This window comes from Sorex fumeus, unplaced genomic scaffold, assembly GCF_029834395.1.
Source record: "Sorex fumeus unplaced genomic scaffold, SorFum_2.1 ptg000024l, whole genome shotgun sequence".
In the NCBI taxonomy this organism is placed as follows: Eukaryota; Metazoa; Chordata; class Mammalia; order Eulipotyphla; family Soricidae; genus Sorex; species Sorex fumeus.
In genome coordinates this window covers 50,821,807-50,839,883 of record NW_026606081.1, presented here as the reverse complement: position 1 = coordinate 50,839,883, position 18,077 = coordinate 50,821,807, and the positions used below count along the sequence as shown (strand labels likewise).

Here is an 18,077-nt window from a genome sequence, read left to right as displayed (position 1 = left end):
ACAGAGATCAGAGTGGAAAATACATCCTGAGACCAGCAACCGTGCATGCATGTAGGAGCAGACAGGTCACCAGTGACACCGAGAGTCCCACAGCTGAGTGGGTCAAGGAGAGACACCTTGGGGAACTTAAAAAGAGGACCCCCCCTTAGCTAGTGAGCTCCAGTTCTGCCCTGTTCTGGTTCCAATAAATAACACAGGGAGAGCCAGAACCCCAAGGACTGTCTCATCTGGTACCCTGGAAGGTTCTGGAAACATCCACCTCTTTGCACTAGTCCAGGCATTTGCCCTGGGATGCCCGAGACCCCAAGCCAGTGCCGAACCAACAAACATAAATGTGGCCTCAGCTATACATGTGGGCAGGAACCCAGATTGTTAAATGTGATTTCACAGGGGCTGCCGGGGGCTTCTTTAATGCAAGCCAAGGGTTCTCATATGCATCCTCCTGCATGGCGATAAGTTACTCCCCTCCAGCACTCGGAGCGCCTGGGTGGAACCCGCCATGGAGAGAAGCGAAAGCCCTTCCTCTGCAGCGCACAACCCTCCCAGCAGGCTGAGAAATGTGCTGCACTCAGCATTTCTCTGCTCCTGCCGCAGCCGGGGTGGAGGAGGCGAGCACTGCGGCAGTCGTGCGTGCTTGGGGTGCAAGTCAGCCTGTGCTGTTTCTAGCTCATTTGGCAGCAGAAGCTCCAAAAGCAGAGTCACACGGAAGAAGTTCTGGTCCAGAGGCAGCTGGGCTGCATCTCTCGAAAGCCGGTGAGTAAAACAGCTCTGCACAGACACGTTTGGCGTTTGGTGTTGTGTGTGTGAAGAGTCGGGGTCTGAGACAGTGTGTGTGTGTGTGTGTGTGTGTGTGTGTGAGAGAGAGAGAGAGAGAGAGAGAGAGAGAGAGAGATGGGGAAGGGAGGGAGGGAGGGAGGGAGGGAGGGAGGGAGGGAGGGAAGGAAGGAAAAGAGATCTGTGTACGTGTGCAGGCTCTCAGCCTCACTGAGCAGCGGTGATAGGAATCTCGTGTGGAATGAATACCTAGCGTCGAGTCCCGGGAGGGACCTGGGGGAGTCAGAGAGTCCCTGGACTCCAAGTCCCTCTCCTCCCAGAGAAGGACCCAAGGTCCAGAGAAGTGAATCCCTTTGACCTAGAGTGCACGCTGGCAGGTGACCGGGTCTAGAAGCGGCGTCCACATTCCCAGGCCAATGGAGATGGACATTCACTGCCATGTGGGCAGGGAGGAGCTAAAAGCCCATGGCCCTGCCTTGATGTCTCTGAGACACTTCTGGATGTTTCCAGTAAACCCGGAAGCCATTTCAGACCAACTGCAGCCTGGGGCCCAGCAGCCACTCTGTCCATCAATTTGCCCCAATCCAAGAGCAGCCCCTTCCCTTGGGGTTATTCTGCGGGTTACACAGCAAACCAAGTGCTCCAGGAAAGCTGCCCAGCACGGGCAAGAGGGCTGCTGATGGAGCTGGGAGAACCCTTCATCCATATCTGCATTCTTGGCTGGGAACAAATATTTGCCGAATGGTGTCCACAGGCCAGGCCTGGTGCAAGCCACTCCCCCAGGCTGGATTTCACTGAATACTCATCCCGCTCACAAGGTTTTGTTATTCTCCAGACCTGACAAGTGAAACAGCCAGGAGAGCTCATAATGTGTGGGCTGGTGGGGGTCTTTAAAAAGTGCCCATTTCTTCCAAGAATCATGTTTTGTTTTGTCCAGAAAGGAGAGGGTGCCCTTTCTGTGACTCTCCTTATTCAGAGTGACCAGGGATGCTGGAATGGAAGGAAATAGTCTCTCCTTCAGGAAAGCAACCCTCTGCAACCTTTCAGATCATGTTAATTCAGAGTAGGGAAGGAATTGGTCTGAGCACAGGCATTGCCCAGGCCTCTCGGCCTCTTGGATGGTTCTCCTGTGACTGGACTTTCAAATTCAGGATGCCCCCTCTGCCTCCATCCTGACCTCTACAGTCCAGCTTTACCCAGACGCTGTGCCCTGGAGGGAGTGGTTTTCCTTTCCTGAGGCTGCCTTGTCATTGATAAGCTAAAGAGGCATGGTGATTTCCTCAGTGCTGAAATGCCAATGCATCCATCCTTTCCTTTCTTCAAGCCTCTTGGAGTGACAAGCCAGAGGTAGTGTTGGTGGCAGGATTTTAGAGATGACCTTCTTTCGCCCCGGACTTGGCCAGCCTGCAGAGGTTATTTCCAAGAGGTGGTATTCTAGGCAAGCCCCCCATTCAGTTCCTGTCCACCCACCCTGCTTTCCCTGACCAAGATATGTCTGACCTGGAGTCTTTCTCGGGACTCAAATTGATTGGGCCCTTCCTTTTCCCTTGCTCTTTTCTTCAATCACAGGCATTGAGTACTGAGACCGGAGAGATAGGACAGTGGGTTATATTATTACTTTATATTATTACGCTTGCATTATACACAGACAACCTGAATTTGATTCCCAGCACCTCATGCGGTCTCCTGAGCCCTGCCAGAAATGGTTCCTGAGTGCAGAGCCTGGAGCAACCCATCAGCATCACCAGGTGTGGCCCAGAAACCAACCAAATAAAAGACCAAGCATTGATGTGTCCTCCACTGGACACACAGCTGGGCACTGTACTGAGTGTGCTTATGCCCCATGTCGCTCAGCCCAGACAAGTCTCGGATGCAGAAGATAATATTAACCTGGATTTATAGGTGAAGAGACTGATAATGGGACAAAATGACACAGTCAAGGGTCAGAGAGATAGCATGGCATGACCCTAACTCTATCCCCTGCACCTCATAAAATTCCGTACCTCCAGATGGGTCCTGAAACAAACAATGAAAGTTTAAAAGAGTGTCCACTGGGGGTGGTGGAAAGGTTCTGGAAATGCAGCAGCAGTGATTACAAGACATTTTCAATGTTCTTTAGGCCACCAAATGGTGTTGTTTAAAAATGGTTAAAATAAGGCCAGCCAGAGTGACAAGACAGAGGGGAAGGCGTTTGCCTTGCATGTGGCCAACCCAGGCTTGAGCCCCGGTATCCCATATGGTCCCCTTAGCACTGCCAGGAGTAATTCCTGAGTTCAGAGCTAGAAAACAACCCTTAAGCTTTGCTGGGTGCTCCCTGCTCCTTCCAAAAATGGGCCCAAGTGACAGGACAGCAGGTAGCGTGCTTGTCTTGCACATGGCCAACACAGGCTTGATCCCCGGCATCCCATATGGTCCCCTAAAGACTGCCAGGAATAATTCCTGAGTGCAGAGCCAGGAGTAACTTCTGAGTATTGCAAGGTATGGTCCCTCAAAAAAAAAAGTGGTTAAAATGATCTGGGTGTTTTATTTTTATTTTGTAGCCACCCGCAGTGGGGGTTAGAGTTCATTCCTGGCTCTATGCTTAGGGATCTACTCCTGACGGGGTTTAGGAGATGATATGCGGTGCCTGGGATTGAGCCGGAGTCAGCTGTCTTGCCAGGCAAGACCCTCCTGCTGAACTATTTCTCTGGCCCCCAAATGATACGTTTTTGGACTGTGACTTTCACCATGATACCCACCTTCTAGAGCAGGCGACTCCTGAACTTTCTGACCCAACCGTGGCCTCCAGGATTAGTAAAGAATATGCCACCTCCCCCTCGAGGGGCTTGAGAAATACATCACTTATTTATTCATGATGTGCCTACTCCTTTATTTACATTCACTTCCTCAGAAGCCGCAAAGCCATGGCTTCACATGGAGAAAGTGCCTTTGAGGGTTGAGGTCCCACAGGAGCCTCTTCTGAACCATGACGAGATCCCCGAGTCTGCCTGAGTCAGAAATGACTCCAAGCTTTCTTCCCCGCCTCTCTCCTGGCCGAAGGACAGAGGCCCGCCTGCCCATCCCAGGCAGAGGGGACGCAGCCATGGCTGAGCCTACAGAGGGGAGTAGTGGCGAGAAAGATGAAGGGGGCAGTGCTACTGGAGGGGTAAGGACACAATGGAGCTGGCCTGTGAGACGGGACAGTGTCCAGCAGTTTCTGAGAGAAGGACCTTCGGGTGGGAGCGCCATTATGCTGAAGAGGAGCTGCAGTCCAGGTGCTCCCCCAGTTGATAAAATGGATCCGGGCCTTTCCTCGAAGCCTAATGCTCCTCTCCTATCTCTCTGGTCTCACCTTCATTATTTTTGTATTCTTTCTAGAAGCTTACTCTGTTTTTCTTAGTTTTTGGTTTTGTTTCATTTTTGTGTGGGGGGGGTGGGGGGGTGGGGGGCTGGGTCTCATTTCCCTGACCCTGAAGGAGCCTCGAATGTGGCACTTTCTAAAATCTCAGGGCTAGAACGAAGGAGACATTACTGGTGCCTGCTCAAGGAAATTGATGAACAAAAGGATGACAGTGATACAGGGGTTTTTGTTTTGGGTGGTTTGGTTTAGTTTTGGAACTACACCCAGTGATGCTCAGGGGTTACTCCTGGCTCTGTGCTCAGGAATTACTCCTGGTGGTGCTCAGGGGCCCCAATTGGATGCTGGGAATCCATAGCTAGGTGGCCACCTGCAAGGCAAGTCCCCCCCCCATTCTGTGCCATCTCTCCAACCCCTCTTCGGTCCCCCCCACACACACACACTTCTTCATTTGGGACCCTTCAATCATTCCTCTTAGGTCTCTTCTCTTTGCTGACAGAGGTATCTCAAATACAAGTTCCTTTAAGTATGGCTGCAGTTCTAGGACCCTAGAGTTGATCTGTAGTATTCTAGTTAACAAATTAAATCATTCACAGGATTTCTTCTTGGACCAATGATTTATTAAGAAATGTAAACCCCTGCCCCTCTCCCCGAATGTATAGATTTTGGAGGGAAGGCAGAATTCTGCTGTGTTCAAATAATCTGTCTAGCATTGCATCCTGTTCATGTTTGGCCACTCCTGGCAGTGCTCAGAGGACCATGCAGCATCAGGATTGAACCGTGGTTCGTGTGCAAAGCACACGCTCTAGTCCGTGGAATTCTCCCTCATGTTCCGCTGAGACATCATGTATGGCTTAGCACATGGTGCATTTATAAACATCTCATGGCTGCTCAGAAAGGAGTTTATCAGATTACTGACAAAGGGTTTCCAAAGTTCTCCATTAGAGAACAAGTTTAGTAGAATATCCTTTCCAACAATTTTTGTCAAGAACAAAGAGAGGCACATTAAAATCTGCTTTCACTTCACCCCTATAAGTGCTCCTTCTTTTGGTTTTGCCCTTTGAAGCTGCCGTTCCAGGGGTGACACATTTAGGAATGTTCTTCCCTCAGGTGTTCTATTGACTGTCTGTGGAGCATCTTCAGCACCAGGGAGGTGTACGTGTGTGTGTGTGTGTGTGTGTGTGTGTGTGTGTGTGTGTGTGTGTGCGTGCTCATGTCTATTTTATTTGCCATTAATGAATGATACCAGTTTTCTCCTGGTGAGTATTTACCTTTCCCAGATTTCTCTTTATGCCTTTTTTGTTCCATGGGTTTGATAGATCTTTTGTAAGCAGCATAAAGCTGGATTTTATTTCTGGTCCAGCTAGCTAGTTATATTTATTCCCTTCAAGCTCTGCTATGCAATTAAAAGAATAAGCATTTCAGGTATTGATTTCCAGGAGGTTTGCAGGTTTCTTCTTGCCAGAAATAAAAGGTCTAGGACCCTGTTATTTAAGAATATTTCTAAGGATGCTTTTTACAGTGCCTCCCTGAGGGTGTTCAAAGCTGGTGCGCTCTCTCTCTCTCTCTCTCTCTCTCTCTCTCTCTCTCTCTCTTTCTCTTTCTCTGTCCCTCCCTCCCTCCTCTCTCTACCTCTCTTTCCCCTCTCTATCTCTCCCCTGTCTCTTCCTCCTCTCTTCCCTCCTTGCCTCCCTCTCTCTTCCTCCTCCTTTCCCTCCACTCTCTCCCTTTTTCTCCCTCTCTCTCTCCCTTCTCTCCCCTATCTCTCACTCTGTCTCTTTCTCCCTTTTCCTCTCTCTTCCACTCTCTCCCTCTCCATCTTGCTCCCCTCTCCCCCCTTTGTCTCTCTCCACCTCTCCCTCTCTCTCCCCATGTTTCTCTCTCCCTCCTTCCCTTTCTCTCCCCACTCTCTTTCTCTCCCCTCTCTCTCCCTCTCCCCTTCTCTCCCTGCTTGTCTCCCTCTCTCCCCCTCCCTTTTTTCTCCTCTTCTCTCCCTCTCTGCCTCTCTTCCCCCTCTCTTTTCCTCTCTCCTTCTCTCTCTCCCTCTCCCCACCCTGTGTCTCTCCCCCTCCCTCTCTCTCCCCTTCTCTCTTTTCTTGTCTCCCTCTCTCTCCCCCTCTCCCTTTTTTCTCCCTTTCTCTCCCCTTCTCTCTCCCCCTCTCCCCACCCCTCCGTCCTCCTCTCCCTCCCTCCCTCTTTTGGTCAGTGCAGTTTCATCACATCAAAAAATGTCTAAGTTCTAAGTTCCATCTTGTTTCTCCCAGACATCCTCAAAGAACTTCCATCCACAGCTAATGTCTTCAGTATCTCCTCAAGTCCCTGGTAACAGATCCTTCCAGAAGGAAAACAATGACAAAGTAGATAGTATAGGTTGTCACTTCCTTAATCATAGGCACTGACTTCAAGGCCCAGGACTCCCAAGAGTCATCCCAGCCCTTAGAAAGCTTGGTTCCCATCACCAGCATGCAGCCAATGGCTCTTCTCTGCCGGTGGAGAACAAAGCCCATTTCACTGATATTCTTTGCCAATATGGCTGCCACTTTTTGGTCCTGAGGTGGGAAAAAAAAGTCTTTTAATTCATATCTGTTGAGCCCCCAAAAAAGACAAAGCAGTGCTAAGTGTGTTTATTCACTGGGTCATTTTATCCTGACAAGTCTCTGAGGTGGATTTTCCTCACCAAGGAAATCTCCAAAGGGGAGGATTCCGTCAGAGCCTGCCCAGCCCGGGAGAGTGAGCCCCAGTGCTGTGGGCCAACGGACATGGGCTTCCGGCCACTCCCCAATGGCCTGTTCTCCTGCTTCACTCCTGGCCTCTCCAGTTCCCAGCTTCTCTCCCACTTCAGCCACACCACACGCAAGAAACAGGGGCCAGGCAGGGGAGCCCCGTTTGTGTGCTGCTCTGCATCCCTACTCCAGGAGGAGCTTCCTGTCCATCCTCTCCTTCTGACGGCTGCAGCCGGTCCATCTCCACCATAGGAGAAGGCACCCGGACTGCCTTTTTGCTCAGACAGGGTGAGGGATGCAGCTGCGGGCTGCATTGCACAAGGCCCACACCTCACCTGCAGCTGCACCCATTTTGGGGAGGAGATCAACGGGGTGGGAGGGGGGCTTGGGGGCCCTCATGGGATGTCAGGATTCAAATCTGGGTTGGCTGCGTGCAAGGCAAGTGCCTTAGCTACTGTGCTATTGTTCTGGCCCACACCCCCTCTTTAATGGGGTTGGGTTGGAGGTGCAGCCCAGCCCCCTCTTGGAAAGACGTCAGAAAAGAACAAACCTGGCTCATGCTTGAGTGTCCGGTGATGCTGCATCAGCATCACCCCCATCCCGGCCCTGGACAACCTACACCAAGCCCCCACCGGGCAGGGCCTGGTGCCGCTGGCGTTGGCTCCGGGTGGTGTGGACACCCCCCTTTCCTTGACCACGTCTGGCCAGGTCTGGAGACTCAGGGCAGTGGGTTAAGGCTGCAAAGAGTGATCCCTGAGCACTGCTGGGGCGTCCCCAACACAATAAGAAAAGAAGGGAAAACCAGCACACTCTCAACGTCCCCAGCCAGCCTGGGGTTCCCAAATGCTTTCAGCTGATGCTAAGTCTTCTTCTAATTTCCCTAAGACAAGCCAGAACAATGGTACCATGGGGAAGGCGCTGGCCTTGCCTGTGGCCAACTGGGGTTCAATCTCCAACACCACACATGGTCCCCCAAAGCCCGCCAGGAGTCATCCTCGAGAACAGAGCAAGGAGGAAATCCCGAGCACAGTATAAGGAGTAAGTTCTGAGCACCGCCAAGTGTGGTCCCAAACAAATTAAAAAAAAAAATCCCTAGAAGAGGCCTGGGCCATAAAAATCAATGAAAAGAAAAATAAGCCAGGCCCAAGGACGTGGAAAGTCCATCCTTCTCTCTTTCTTGCAGCCTTCCTCCCTTTTCTCCCCAGGCTTTCCGCGCAGGGGTCCGCGTGCAGGGTGTGCATGCAAAGTCCGCTTGGGGAGGGGGACAGTGAGGGCAGAGGGACCTGGTCATTTACCACAGACCTCACGGTGGGTGAGGGCAGCGGCAGGAGTGACTGAAACAGGATGAAGTGTGTTCCCATGGATTATAGCTCCCCCCTCTCCAAGAATACCCTCAGGCCCTCCACCCTGAAATGAGCCACAAAGTTCTCTAATTTCTGGTTCCCTTTTCCTCCTCCCCCATTCCACCCCAGGTGGAAAAAAAAACCTGCAGAGATTATTAAGATGCCGTTTCCATGAAGGATCTTATCACTAGGGAGCATCCAAGCAGCTCTCCTGAGCAAGCGGCAATGTCAGAGCAATGCCAGCCCGCATTTGTACTTGCCCGGCTGCTGGAGAGATAGCACAGCGGGTAGGGCTTTTGCCCTGCATGCAGCTGACCCGGGTTCGATTCCCAGCATCCCATATGGTCCCCTGAGCACTGCCAGGAGCGATTCCTAAGTGCAAAGCCAGGTGTGACCCAAAAAGCAAAAAACAAACAAACAAACAAAAAAACCCAACCATTTCTACTTGCCCACATTTGTATTATTTAGGGTACTATAGACCTGATGTATGTTGATCGGCCTCAGTAGCATACTTGAAAGACAACTAGCATGAAAGTGTGGCTGCCGACCCCCTCGTGCAATCAGCTTTGCGTGATGTACAACACAGGCCAGCGGGGAAAATGTCCTTCGGTGGCTATCTCATGTGCCCGGTCAGTCTCATACCCTTGCCTCAACCGGGTTTGCAGGAGGCAGGATAAAAGCTCTCCGTCGTGTTCCTGTTTCATGGTATTCGCTTTACCTTATATAAGGTTGTTTTGGTGTTTTCTGGCAAGCCTGCAGTATGGGCCTGATGCTCTCTGGGTGGCGTCCTCAGCTGAGGGCTGGGGGAGATGAGATTGGGAGAGATGAGGAAGGAGGAGATGAGGAAGGGTTGTGTGGTACTGGGTCTTCCCTGGCTCTTTGTGCCGCAGGGTTTTGTGCCGTGCCTGCTTGTCTTGTTGCAGTCTGAAATTCAAACAGAAAGGAGGGATATATGCAAAAAATCTGGGTGACACTACTCAGCAAACAGGGGACACCCAGGTTATTTTGTGAACAATAGTGGCCTCTCTGCCATGCCTTAACTCCTGGGGAAATAAGTGTTCTCCATCCCATCAATTCATGCATCAAAACAAGGTCTTCTTGAAGCCACCCTGCTTTTACTTGATATTTTTCAGACTCCCCCAGGCCCAGTTTTTCCTTTATTGTCCAATTGGATGCTATTTTTCATTTTTGTCTTGTCACCACCAAAGGTCCAAATTTATTTAAATCCTCTTCAGACATAGTCCAACACGGCTGGAATCACCTTTGCGTGTTGTTCTTCTCCGAACCTCTCCCCCCTCCAGCTTGTCAGCGCCTTCTTTATGTAATTGACAAGATTTTCTTTTTAGTGATTTCTACTAATTCTGCTTCAAATCTGTGTATTTTACGAACACACCCATTGGCACCTCATTAGAAGTCAAGGCCATTTTTTCTAGTGCCATGAACTGATTTCATAATTTATAGTACGCGGTAGCTCCCTGAGAAGGAAACTCAGAGAGGCTTCATCTGGGCCACAGGCAAGAGGTAACCGGCAGAGAAACGCACACAACAGTCCCTCAGCATCCCGGCCTTGAGATTCAGGAAACGCTTGGCTCGACTGTTCCTGCAACAAAGCTTTGCTCGGTGTAAAGGTATGTGGAATGGTACTTCCCTGCATCAGACCAGAAAGGAAAAAGCAGTGTGGCTACAACCCCAGCACCCCCACCCCCCAGCTCTCTGAGGCCAGCACAAAATGACACATGCTAAAAAAAAAATGGCCTGCAGCCCTGGCTGGGGCCAGATCTCCCCCCTGGGGCAGAACATTCATTAGGATCCAGCCTCCTGCCCTGGGTAGCAATGGAATAAAAATATTTACTGGTGGTAAGAGCAGCTGATGAGGGACACATAACGAGGCTTCTCTTTGAAGCAGGGGCGGGCGGCACCAGGCATATCCAGCATAAGCATTGCAAATGAATCATTACACTCCATCCTCAATCTAGGTCAGGATGGAGCACAAGCGGGGGAGGGGTCCTGGAACCCCACTGCAGGCAGTGGAGTCAGCTCCTGTGAAGGCACAAGAGAAAGGGAGCCGGTGGCAGGGGGGACGGTGAGGGAGAGAAAATGCTTGGGCCTGCTTTCTCCTGCCCTGAGAGTAATGGAGAGAGAAGAGAGCTGTGCTGAGGCCCGAGAGGTGGGCGGGGGAAGGGGGCAGGAGGCGCTGGGCTCCAGGGTTGTTCCCCCCGCCCCACATATGGTCCCCCAGGCCCACCAGGCACGATCCCTGAGCACAGAGCCAGGAGTAAGCCCTGAACACTGCTGGGTGTGGCTCAAAAACCAAATATAAAAAAATAAGATGGCTGCTATATTTTGAGATCTATGCCCTTTAAACATGTGTGCATGCAGGTGTGCGCGCATGCGCAGGCACACACACACACACACACACACACACACACACACACACAAATACACAGAGTCCTTTCCTCTACGCTCTTGTTCAACTTCTTATTCCTGTACCCAAGTTCAGGTGCTGGTCACTGGACTAGATTCGAGAGGAGAACTGAGGTGAGAGGGGCAGGTGGGCCCAGGACTTAGCCCCCTATGAGGATGGTGGACTAGGGTGTCAGCCAGAGACATTTTGGGGATGGGAGCCACACCTGGTAGTGTTCAGAGCTTACTCCTGGTCTACACTCAGGGATTACTCCTGGCAAGCTCAGGGGACCGTAATGGGTGCCAGGGATCAAACCTGGGTCGTCTGCCTGCAAGGCGAGTTTCCCTGCCCACTGTACTATCCCTCTGCCCCCAGAGAGATTTTTAAGAGAAAGACAAGGTCCTGCAGCCTCAGGAACAAGCATGGTTTGTTAGAAACAAGAGAAATCATCTCTGTTTGTGCAGAAGGGACTTCAGAAAGCATCTTCTCCAGAGACAGATTCCTAGCACAAGCCCAGCGGCACTCGGCACTCCACTCCCTCTCGTTTCCTTTCTGCTTTTTTTCAATCCCCCATTTTTGGGTATACTTCATTAAATAATTTATTGCATAATGCAAAAGCAAAACAAACAGACTTGGCCACTGGCTTCTGGTACAATGCGTTTTCAGACACGTGGCATCCATTGCCTGGGCCCAAGGCTCTGAACTCTGTGGCGCAGCCTGGCTCTCTGAGGTCCGGAAGCTGGTTCTCTGTCTTCTAAATAGGTTCTGAAAGATGCTACGCCTGAAGAAATGTAAGCACAAACAACCCGAGAACCTGGATTTCAGAATTAAATACGAGCTCTGCTGTGAATGTGCATGCTAGGCTCGGGTACGTCTTTGATTTACCAAAATCCTAAGAAAATGTACAGCTCATAAGTGACAGGAGAACTATATACAGGCAAGAAACAAAGAGAACTGTTTTGTTCTTAACGGAACCACAGAATTCACTGCAAACTATCCACGTGATCTCTAGAAGCAATTTTTCCTCCTCCCTAGGTCTGGCTTTCTTCTTTTAAACCAAATGATCAAGGGGCCAGGGGTGGGCTTTGTAAGTGATACCATTCAAATGATATCTACAAAATGGTTTTGTTTTCTTGAAAGCCCCAGCAATTGCAGAACTCTGTGGCACTCATTCCAACGATGTGAGCCCACCACAAAACGCTGGGCTGTGCTCAATCTTTGCGAGCTTTCAAAGGAGGCTGTTTCACTATCGAGATGATTCTCCGAAAACATTGTGCAGACCAAGTTCAGAAGAAGTGATTTCAAATCGAACCCTCTGCCCTGAACTTCCCTCCCATGTCAACCTCCAAATTGATTTGTAATATTTTGTTTCCCCCCTTATTTAAAAAATGCAGTTAGGGTATAACCCTGCCTCCCCCGGCTTCGACCACCACCCAACAGCTCTGTCTTCCATTTCTCTGAACTCTGACGAGTTGGAGGTGCCAGAAGATTCTATTTCAGGGCACCTTTAAAAACAAGGTGCCCGTTTTAAAGTACTGCAGAGTGCCAGTTTGCATTCTGCCGTAGAATGAGTCACCCCGCTGGAAACCAACACCCGCAAAGAACTCGGGAGAGGTTCGGCGACCGTATTAAAAATTAAATCCGGCTGCATTTCCTAATGGGTCATTGGCCACTGCCTCTGGAGGCTGGGCTTTATGGCGAGTGCGGGTCCTTGCGGAGGTCAGCACCGGGTTTGCCCCTCGGCACCGGGCGCCAACACATGTCACGCCTGGCAAATAACGTATTTCTCCCCCGGCTCCCGTCCCTCCAGCTAGCCTGACGTCATGCTTCTAGGGAGCTGCAGGGACTTGATTTCTGGGGGCTCCCTTCTCGGGAGGGGGTGAACGGCAGGGGGCCGGCCACTCACAATGGCTTCAGACCAGCGCCTCAGCAGACTTTTGCTGTGGCCTTTATTTTCACCTCGGAGAGGAGCGACTTTAACTCAGTCTTCACCTCAGGCTAAGCTGATGCTTAGGTCATGTCTGGGCTCTCTGGGGAACCGCCTGGTTCCGCCGGGAGGGGCCCCGGTGCCTTTTCAGTGGAACAGCGCAGCTGTCCGGCCATATGGGCCCCAAACAGCCCAGTGAATCCGATTTGGGGAGGTTTTACCATGTAATTTCTTAGCGTGTTCGTATTTGGGGTGAGTTTGATCAGGAGTCGAGACAGCCCTTAAGCCCCAGGGTTTTAGGTTTTAAAAGCTGTCGCAAATGTCCCGGCCTCTGATCTGACTGGTTAAAAAACAAATACAAAGTCTGCGATGGAGGGCTGGGGGTGGGGGAGGGGAAGTGATGGGACACCCGGACCCCTGATTGGGGAAGACCCCAGGGTCAGCTCCAAGCATTCATTCAGCATCAGCCGCTTCTCCCTCCCTGCCCACCCCCTCCCCATTTCTCTTCGTTTTTTTTTTTTTTTTCTCTTCGTTTTCACCCGGAGCTCATCATTTGAGGCGTTCCCATTCTGGCCTGCAGAGCCTGTTACAAAACCATCTCGCTCCCCTCCCCCTATGCCGCAGGATGAGAGCAACAGTCTGCATTGCAGCAGCGGCAAGGGCTGCATCCAAGTGGCCGCCAGCTAAACAAAACTCCACCTTTAAGAAGCCCAGGCCAGGCCCTGTAACGCAGCACTGGCTCTGGGTGGCAGCCCCTTCCACCCCCGCAGACGGGGTCCAGGAAAGGTAACAATGACCAGGAAGAAAGGTGCCCCTCATGTTAATGCCCCTGTTAAAATAGTGGCAGCCAGGAGCCCAGTCTCTGGCCATTCTCATTGTTCCACCCCAAAAGTATTTCAGTTTGAGGGGAGTGTTATCAGAGGGGTCAGTTTTCCCTGGAAAGAGACGCCGCACGGGAAGCCAGGAATGAAAACTTCATTGCAGGGATGCTCTCTCTCTCTCTCTCTCTCTCTCTCTCTCTCTCTCTCTCTCTCTCTCTCTCTCTCTTCCCCCCTCCCTCCCCCCCCCCCCCCAACTGCTGTATTTTTATCCCTCTCCTGCTGCATTGTTGGAGGGTAAAGCAAAGCTAGCTCTAAGGGGTGATGAGATGGGGCTCTTCTCGGGCCTGGCAGACACCCCTAGAACTGACCGAGCCCGGAATGGCCTTGCATGGTTCACTCGGCAGCGTGCAGGCCACGGTCCCTGGGGTCCACGCCTGCTTTGTGGGCTCGGATTGACGAGGTCCCTTTCGCTGTCGAGGGCTTCCTTCCTTCCCATCTCTTCTTGCCCTGCTCCCAGCGCTGCCCAAGAAACATTGAGAATGTTTTCCACACACCCCCACCCGACCCCGCCTCGCAGTCTCAGGAGTAAATAGGGTGTCCGTGGTCCAAGCTGGGGCTGGGGGTGGGGGGGTGGTGATGCCCGCTGCCGCTGTCCCATCACCCGCGCTAACTTCGGGTGGCGACTCGAGCCAACCCGGCTTTGGAGGCGCTTGGGGGTGGCGTGGGGGTTCGGTTCTGCGGGCCCGAAGCGCCCCGCGCGCCAGGGACCCGCACAACAAAAGGCGCCTCCCGGGAGCGAGTGGGGGTCGGCGGCGAGAGGCTGCCGGGCGTGGGGGGCGCACGTCTGCGCCTCTTGAATCTCGGGCGTCCATCTGGCTGGGCTGACTCCGGGGGGCTGGGCAGGGAGGGGCGCGGGGCGCGCGCCCGGACGCAGAGCGCGGGCACGCGCGCCCCTCTCCTTCACGTTCACCTTGACAGCGGGGGGTAGGGGAGATGGGGCTCCCCAACACCTAGCGGCCGGAACTAGGGGCCAGGGGCAGCTGCAGAGGCGCTTGACTCACGCGCACCCCGCCGGGATGTCAACGGCAGCGCCCCGCATCCTCCACCGCCGGCCTCGCCCGCCGGGTACCAGGGGCGGCGGGACGCGTGCCCTCCTCCCTCCCCTCGGCTTCAAGTGCGCGACCAGAGCTGGGGGTAGGAAGGGGACTGCGGGGCTGGGTGGGGGGGGGGTGGCCGGGACGCCCCTTCTCTTGGGATGGAAGCGGGAGGGGAGACGGCGGAAGCGCGCGTGAGTGTGTGTGTGTGTGGGGGGGGTGCGAACCGCCACCCCCGGGCTCGGCTTTGCCGCTCGGTCGAGCGCTCCCCCTTCTCACTTGTGCCCAAATCCGCATTTTCCTTGGCACAGCTGTCCCGGAGCAAGCCGGAGAGGGAGGTGCCGGGGGCAGTGAGAATGACGTGTGCTGCAGCAGAGCGGCTGCGGGGCTGCGGCCCGGCGGTACCGTCAGCAGATGCGCCTTCTTCTAGCTGAATAATCCGTTAAAGGAATAATAATTTTTTTTTTTAAGAGAGATCGACCTCAGCCGAAGAGGACAGACAGTGAACGAGATTAGGGCTTGGTAAGGATAAATGAAAAGGTTCCAAATTCTCTCTCTCGGTCCCTCTCCCCCTCCCCCGCTCTCCCTCCTCCTCCTCCTCCTCCTCCTCCTCTTTCCCGTCCCTCCTCCCCCTCCCTCCCCTCCCCCTTCCCCATCCCCTGCAATCCGCACTCGACGCGAGTTCACGCCAAGGGCTGGATTTCCAGGCTGCACCGCACCGGGCGCTGCGTTATTATTATTCATCGGAGGCTGCGGCGCCACCACCTTTGCCTCCCGCGCGGCTCTCCGGGCCCCCCGCGCGCCCCTGCCCGCACCCGTCCGCGGCGCACCCGAGGCAGACGCTGCATCCCTTCGGCCACGCTCGCGGTCCTTTCCAGCACGAAGCTCCTGACCGTGGGGCTTCACCCCCTCCTGCCAGGTGCAGCGACCACCAGCTCGCCGTGGCCGCCGCCCGCCCCTGCCCCCGCTCAGCAAACAAGCCGGCCCGAGCGGGGCGGCCGCTCCCTGGACGCGGGCAGCGGCGCGCACCCCTCCCTCCGCCATCTGCATATATATTATCCTCATCCCTTTTATCCCGGTAGATCCGCTGCCTTTCCCGGGCGCACCGGAACGCTGAGGACCGCAGTCTCGAAAGCCGAAGAACAAAAAGAAGAAGACCTGCCGGACCGCCCCCCCCCCCCATCCTGGACAAAAGCACCTGGGGCCGGGCGAGAAGGGGCGCGCACCGGTGACCTCGGTGCCCAGGGGCGCCCGCCCTGCGCGTGGACTTGCAGGCTCTCCGGATGCAATTGTACGTCAGCTCTCGGCATGCTGGCACTGCTGGGGCGGGCTCGGGGACCGGGCTCGGGGTGTTTTTGTTGGGGTCTGTTTTTTTTTTTTCCTGGAGAACAGGAGCTGGATCGGGCGGTGACGGGCGTTCGGGTCCTGCCCTCCCCCGCCTCACCTTGCGGGGATCCGGGTGCTGGACAGCGGCCGGGGAGAGCTTAGAAAAACAGAAGCCCTGAGACAGGGTCCAGAGGGAGACCGCGGGGCGAGGTGGGGAGAGGGTCGGGGGCGGAGAGGTACCCAAAGAAGGGTTGATTGTTTTTTAAATTTTTTTGTCTCCTTTTTTACCCTCCCATCCCCCGTTGAGGGTTTTGTGGGAGTTTTTTTTGGGGGGGAAGGGTGAGAATCTGGGGCGTGTGTGGCCAAGAGCTCTGAAAAAAATTGATGGAAAAATTGATGATGCGGATGTGCCCAGATAAGAAGGAGCAGCAGGGCCTGCGTGAAAGGGCGGAGAGCTGGGAGGGGGCGCGAGGGAGGGAGATTAAAATAATGTCTGATTATCATCCCGTGGGCTTTGGGGGAATCTTATGCTCTGTCCGTCTCCCCGTTTCTGACCCAGGCACCCAGCCGCATCCGACAGCAGTGACCTTTTAAATTTGGGCGCGCACCCCCCTCTCCTTTACCTGGTAAAGCCCTTTGACAGTTTGGGGCGGGGTGGGGTGGGGTGCGCAGCGCGGCACGGGGCGTTTCGAAGCCGTGTCTATATATTCTCGCTCTCGCTCGCTCTCCCCTCCCTCCGTCCCCTCCTCCCGCCGCCCCCCTCCGCTCTCCCTCCCTCCCTCCTCCCTGCTGCATTTTGCATGAGCTATGTAGGTCATTAGCATTTTAGCGTATGCAAGACTTGACAAAGCTGATGAAGGGACAGATGGACCTCGCTCTTATGGTGGTTTTTTTTCCTCCTCCTCCTTCTCCTTCTCCTTTTTTTTTTCCTCCTCCTTTTCCTTCCCCACCCGCCCCCCCACCCCCACCCCTGTACCACTCGGGACCTGAGCACTGCAGCAGACGAGTTCCGGCCAGGCTGCCGCCCGCGCTCCCGGCCCCGGGCCGCGCCAGGACCCCCGCCTGCGAGGTAAAGGCGGCGGCGGCGCGCCCTGCCCGGGTCGCCCCTGCTGCCCCCCGCCCCGCGAGCCCCCCTGGATTTCCCGGGCCGAGCCGAGGGTGCGCTGGGTGGGTCGCGCCGGTGGCGCTGGGGCGAGGTGGGGCTGGAGACGGTCTTTCATTGTCTGGAGCGCGGCGCGGAGAAGGGGCGAGGGGAGTCGGGGTAATTAGCACGGGGGAGGCACCCCTGCGCCTCCCGCTCCCACCCACACCCCCACCCCACCCCCTCCGCTCTGCAGGAAAAAGCCTGGATCCGCAGGGTGGGGGAGAACAAAGAGCCCGTGGAAGACGCCGGCCCCATTGTCTGGGCACTGGGGGAGCCGCGGCCAGCGCGCACGCTCGCGCCCTGCTCCGGATTTCTCCTGCTTTTCTCCCCAGCCCCCGCCTTTCTTCCCCTTCTCCTCCCCGCCTCGGTCCCTCGCAGAAGAAAGGCCTCTCTCTCCGTGTTCACAGCGGACCTTGATTTAAATGTCCATACAATTAAGGCACGCGGTGAATGCCAAGAATGGGGCTGGTTAAGCACCGGGAGTCGCCGCGGAACCCGGCAGCGCTGCGCCCGCGGGCCGGAGAGGGGCGCGGGGGGCCGGGGGTGCTTGCGGCGGACGGACTCCGGGAGAGGAACGGGCGGGGGGCGCCGACGCTGCGCCCCTCAATCCCGGACCAGTGCGAGCGCGCAGATGCGGGCGGGGAGCGCTTGGCTGGGGGCGCGTTTCGGTGCTGCCCTTTCCCGGGGCGCGTGGGGAGGGGGGCGCGGATACCACTGAGCCCCGCGGCGGGGTTTGGGGGCCCGGGCTTCCTTTTTTGGTTTTGTCCTTATTTAAAAAAAAAAGAAAGAAAGAAAGAAAGAAAGAAAGAAAAATAGCCCGCCTGATGAGCTCCCCAGATTGCCCCGGGCCTACGCTGCGCTATTTTGTGCTCTGCGGGAGGTGAAGGAGGGGGTGGGGAGGAGGTGTTTGTTGTCCTTTGCGGTAGAGCTGGGCCACCTGACAACCTTCAGAAGTCCCTGGCAGACGGGGTGCCAAGGAAGGACTCCCGGAGTGCTGGCCAGCTCCCTGCCGCTGTCATTGCAGCTTGGGGCAGAGATCCCACTGAGAGGGGCGAGGCCGCTGCTGGGCAAGACCGCAGCCTACAGAGGTGGGGCTGGGGGCAGACCATTTTGGGGGGCGGCTTTCCTCCCTGCCTCCCGACCTAGAGTAGCTGGGCCCAGGGACCCCTTGGTGCTGCCCAACC

The 18,077-nt window shown here is 54.8% G+C and overlaps 1 protein-coding gene across 6 annotated transcripts; it reads left to right on the top strand.

Moving 5' to 3' along the window:
* The first annotated feature begins 621 nt into the window (after nucleotides 1-621).
* LOC130023441 (uncharacterized) lies at nucleotides 622-17,661 on the top strand. 6 transcript variants are annotated; one of them, XR_008792470.1, is made up of 5 exons: nucleotides 622-753; nucleotides 15,506-15,714; nucleotides 16,309-16,375; nucleotides 16,749-16,818; nucleotides 17,087-17,661. XR_008792470.1 is itself a non-coding variant. In XM_056113949.1 (4 exons), the coding sequence occupies exons 1-4, from the start codon at nucleotides 15,707-15,709 to the stop codon at nucleotides 17,609-17,611; spliced, it is 678 nt and encodes a 225-aa protein (XP_055969924.1). In that variant the 5' UTR covers nucleotides 15,076-15,706; the 3' UTR covers nucleotides 17,612-17,660. The 6 variants fall into 6 exon arrangements, 1 of the variants encoding a protein (XP_055969924.1); XR_008792468.1 differs by lacking the exon at nucleotides 622-753 and adding an exon at nucleotides 14,644-14,945 and having other exon boundaries at nucleotides 17,087-17,659; XR_008792469.1 differs by lacking the exon at nucleotides 622-753 and adding an exon at nucleotides 15,055-15,342 and having other exon boundaries at nucleotides 17,087-17,660.
* Nucleotides 17,662-18,077: the final 416 nt, after the last annotated feature.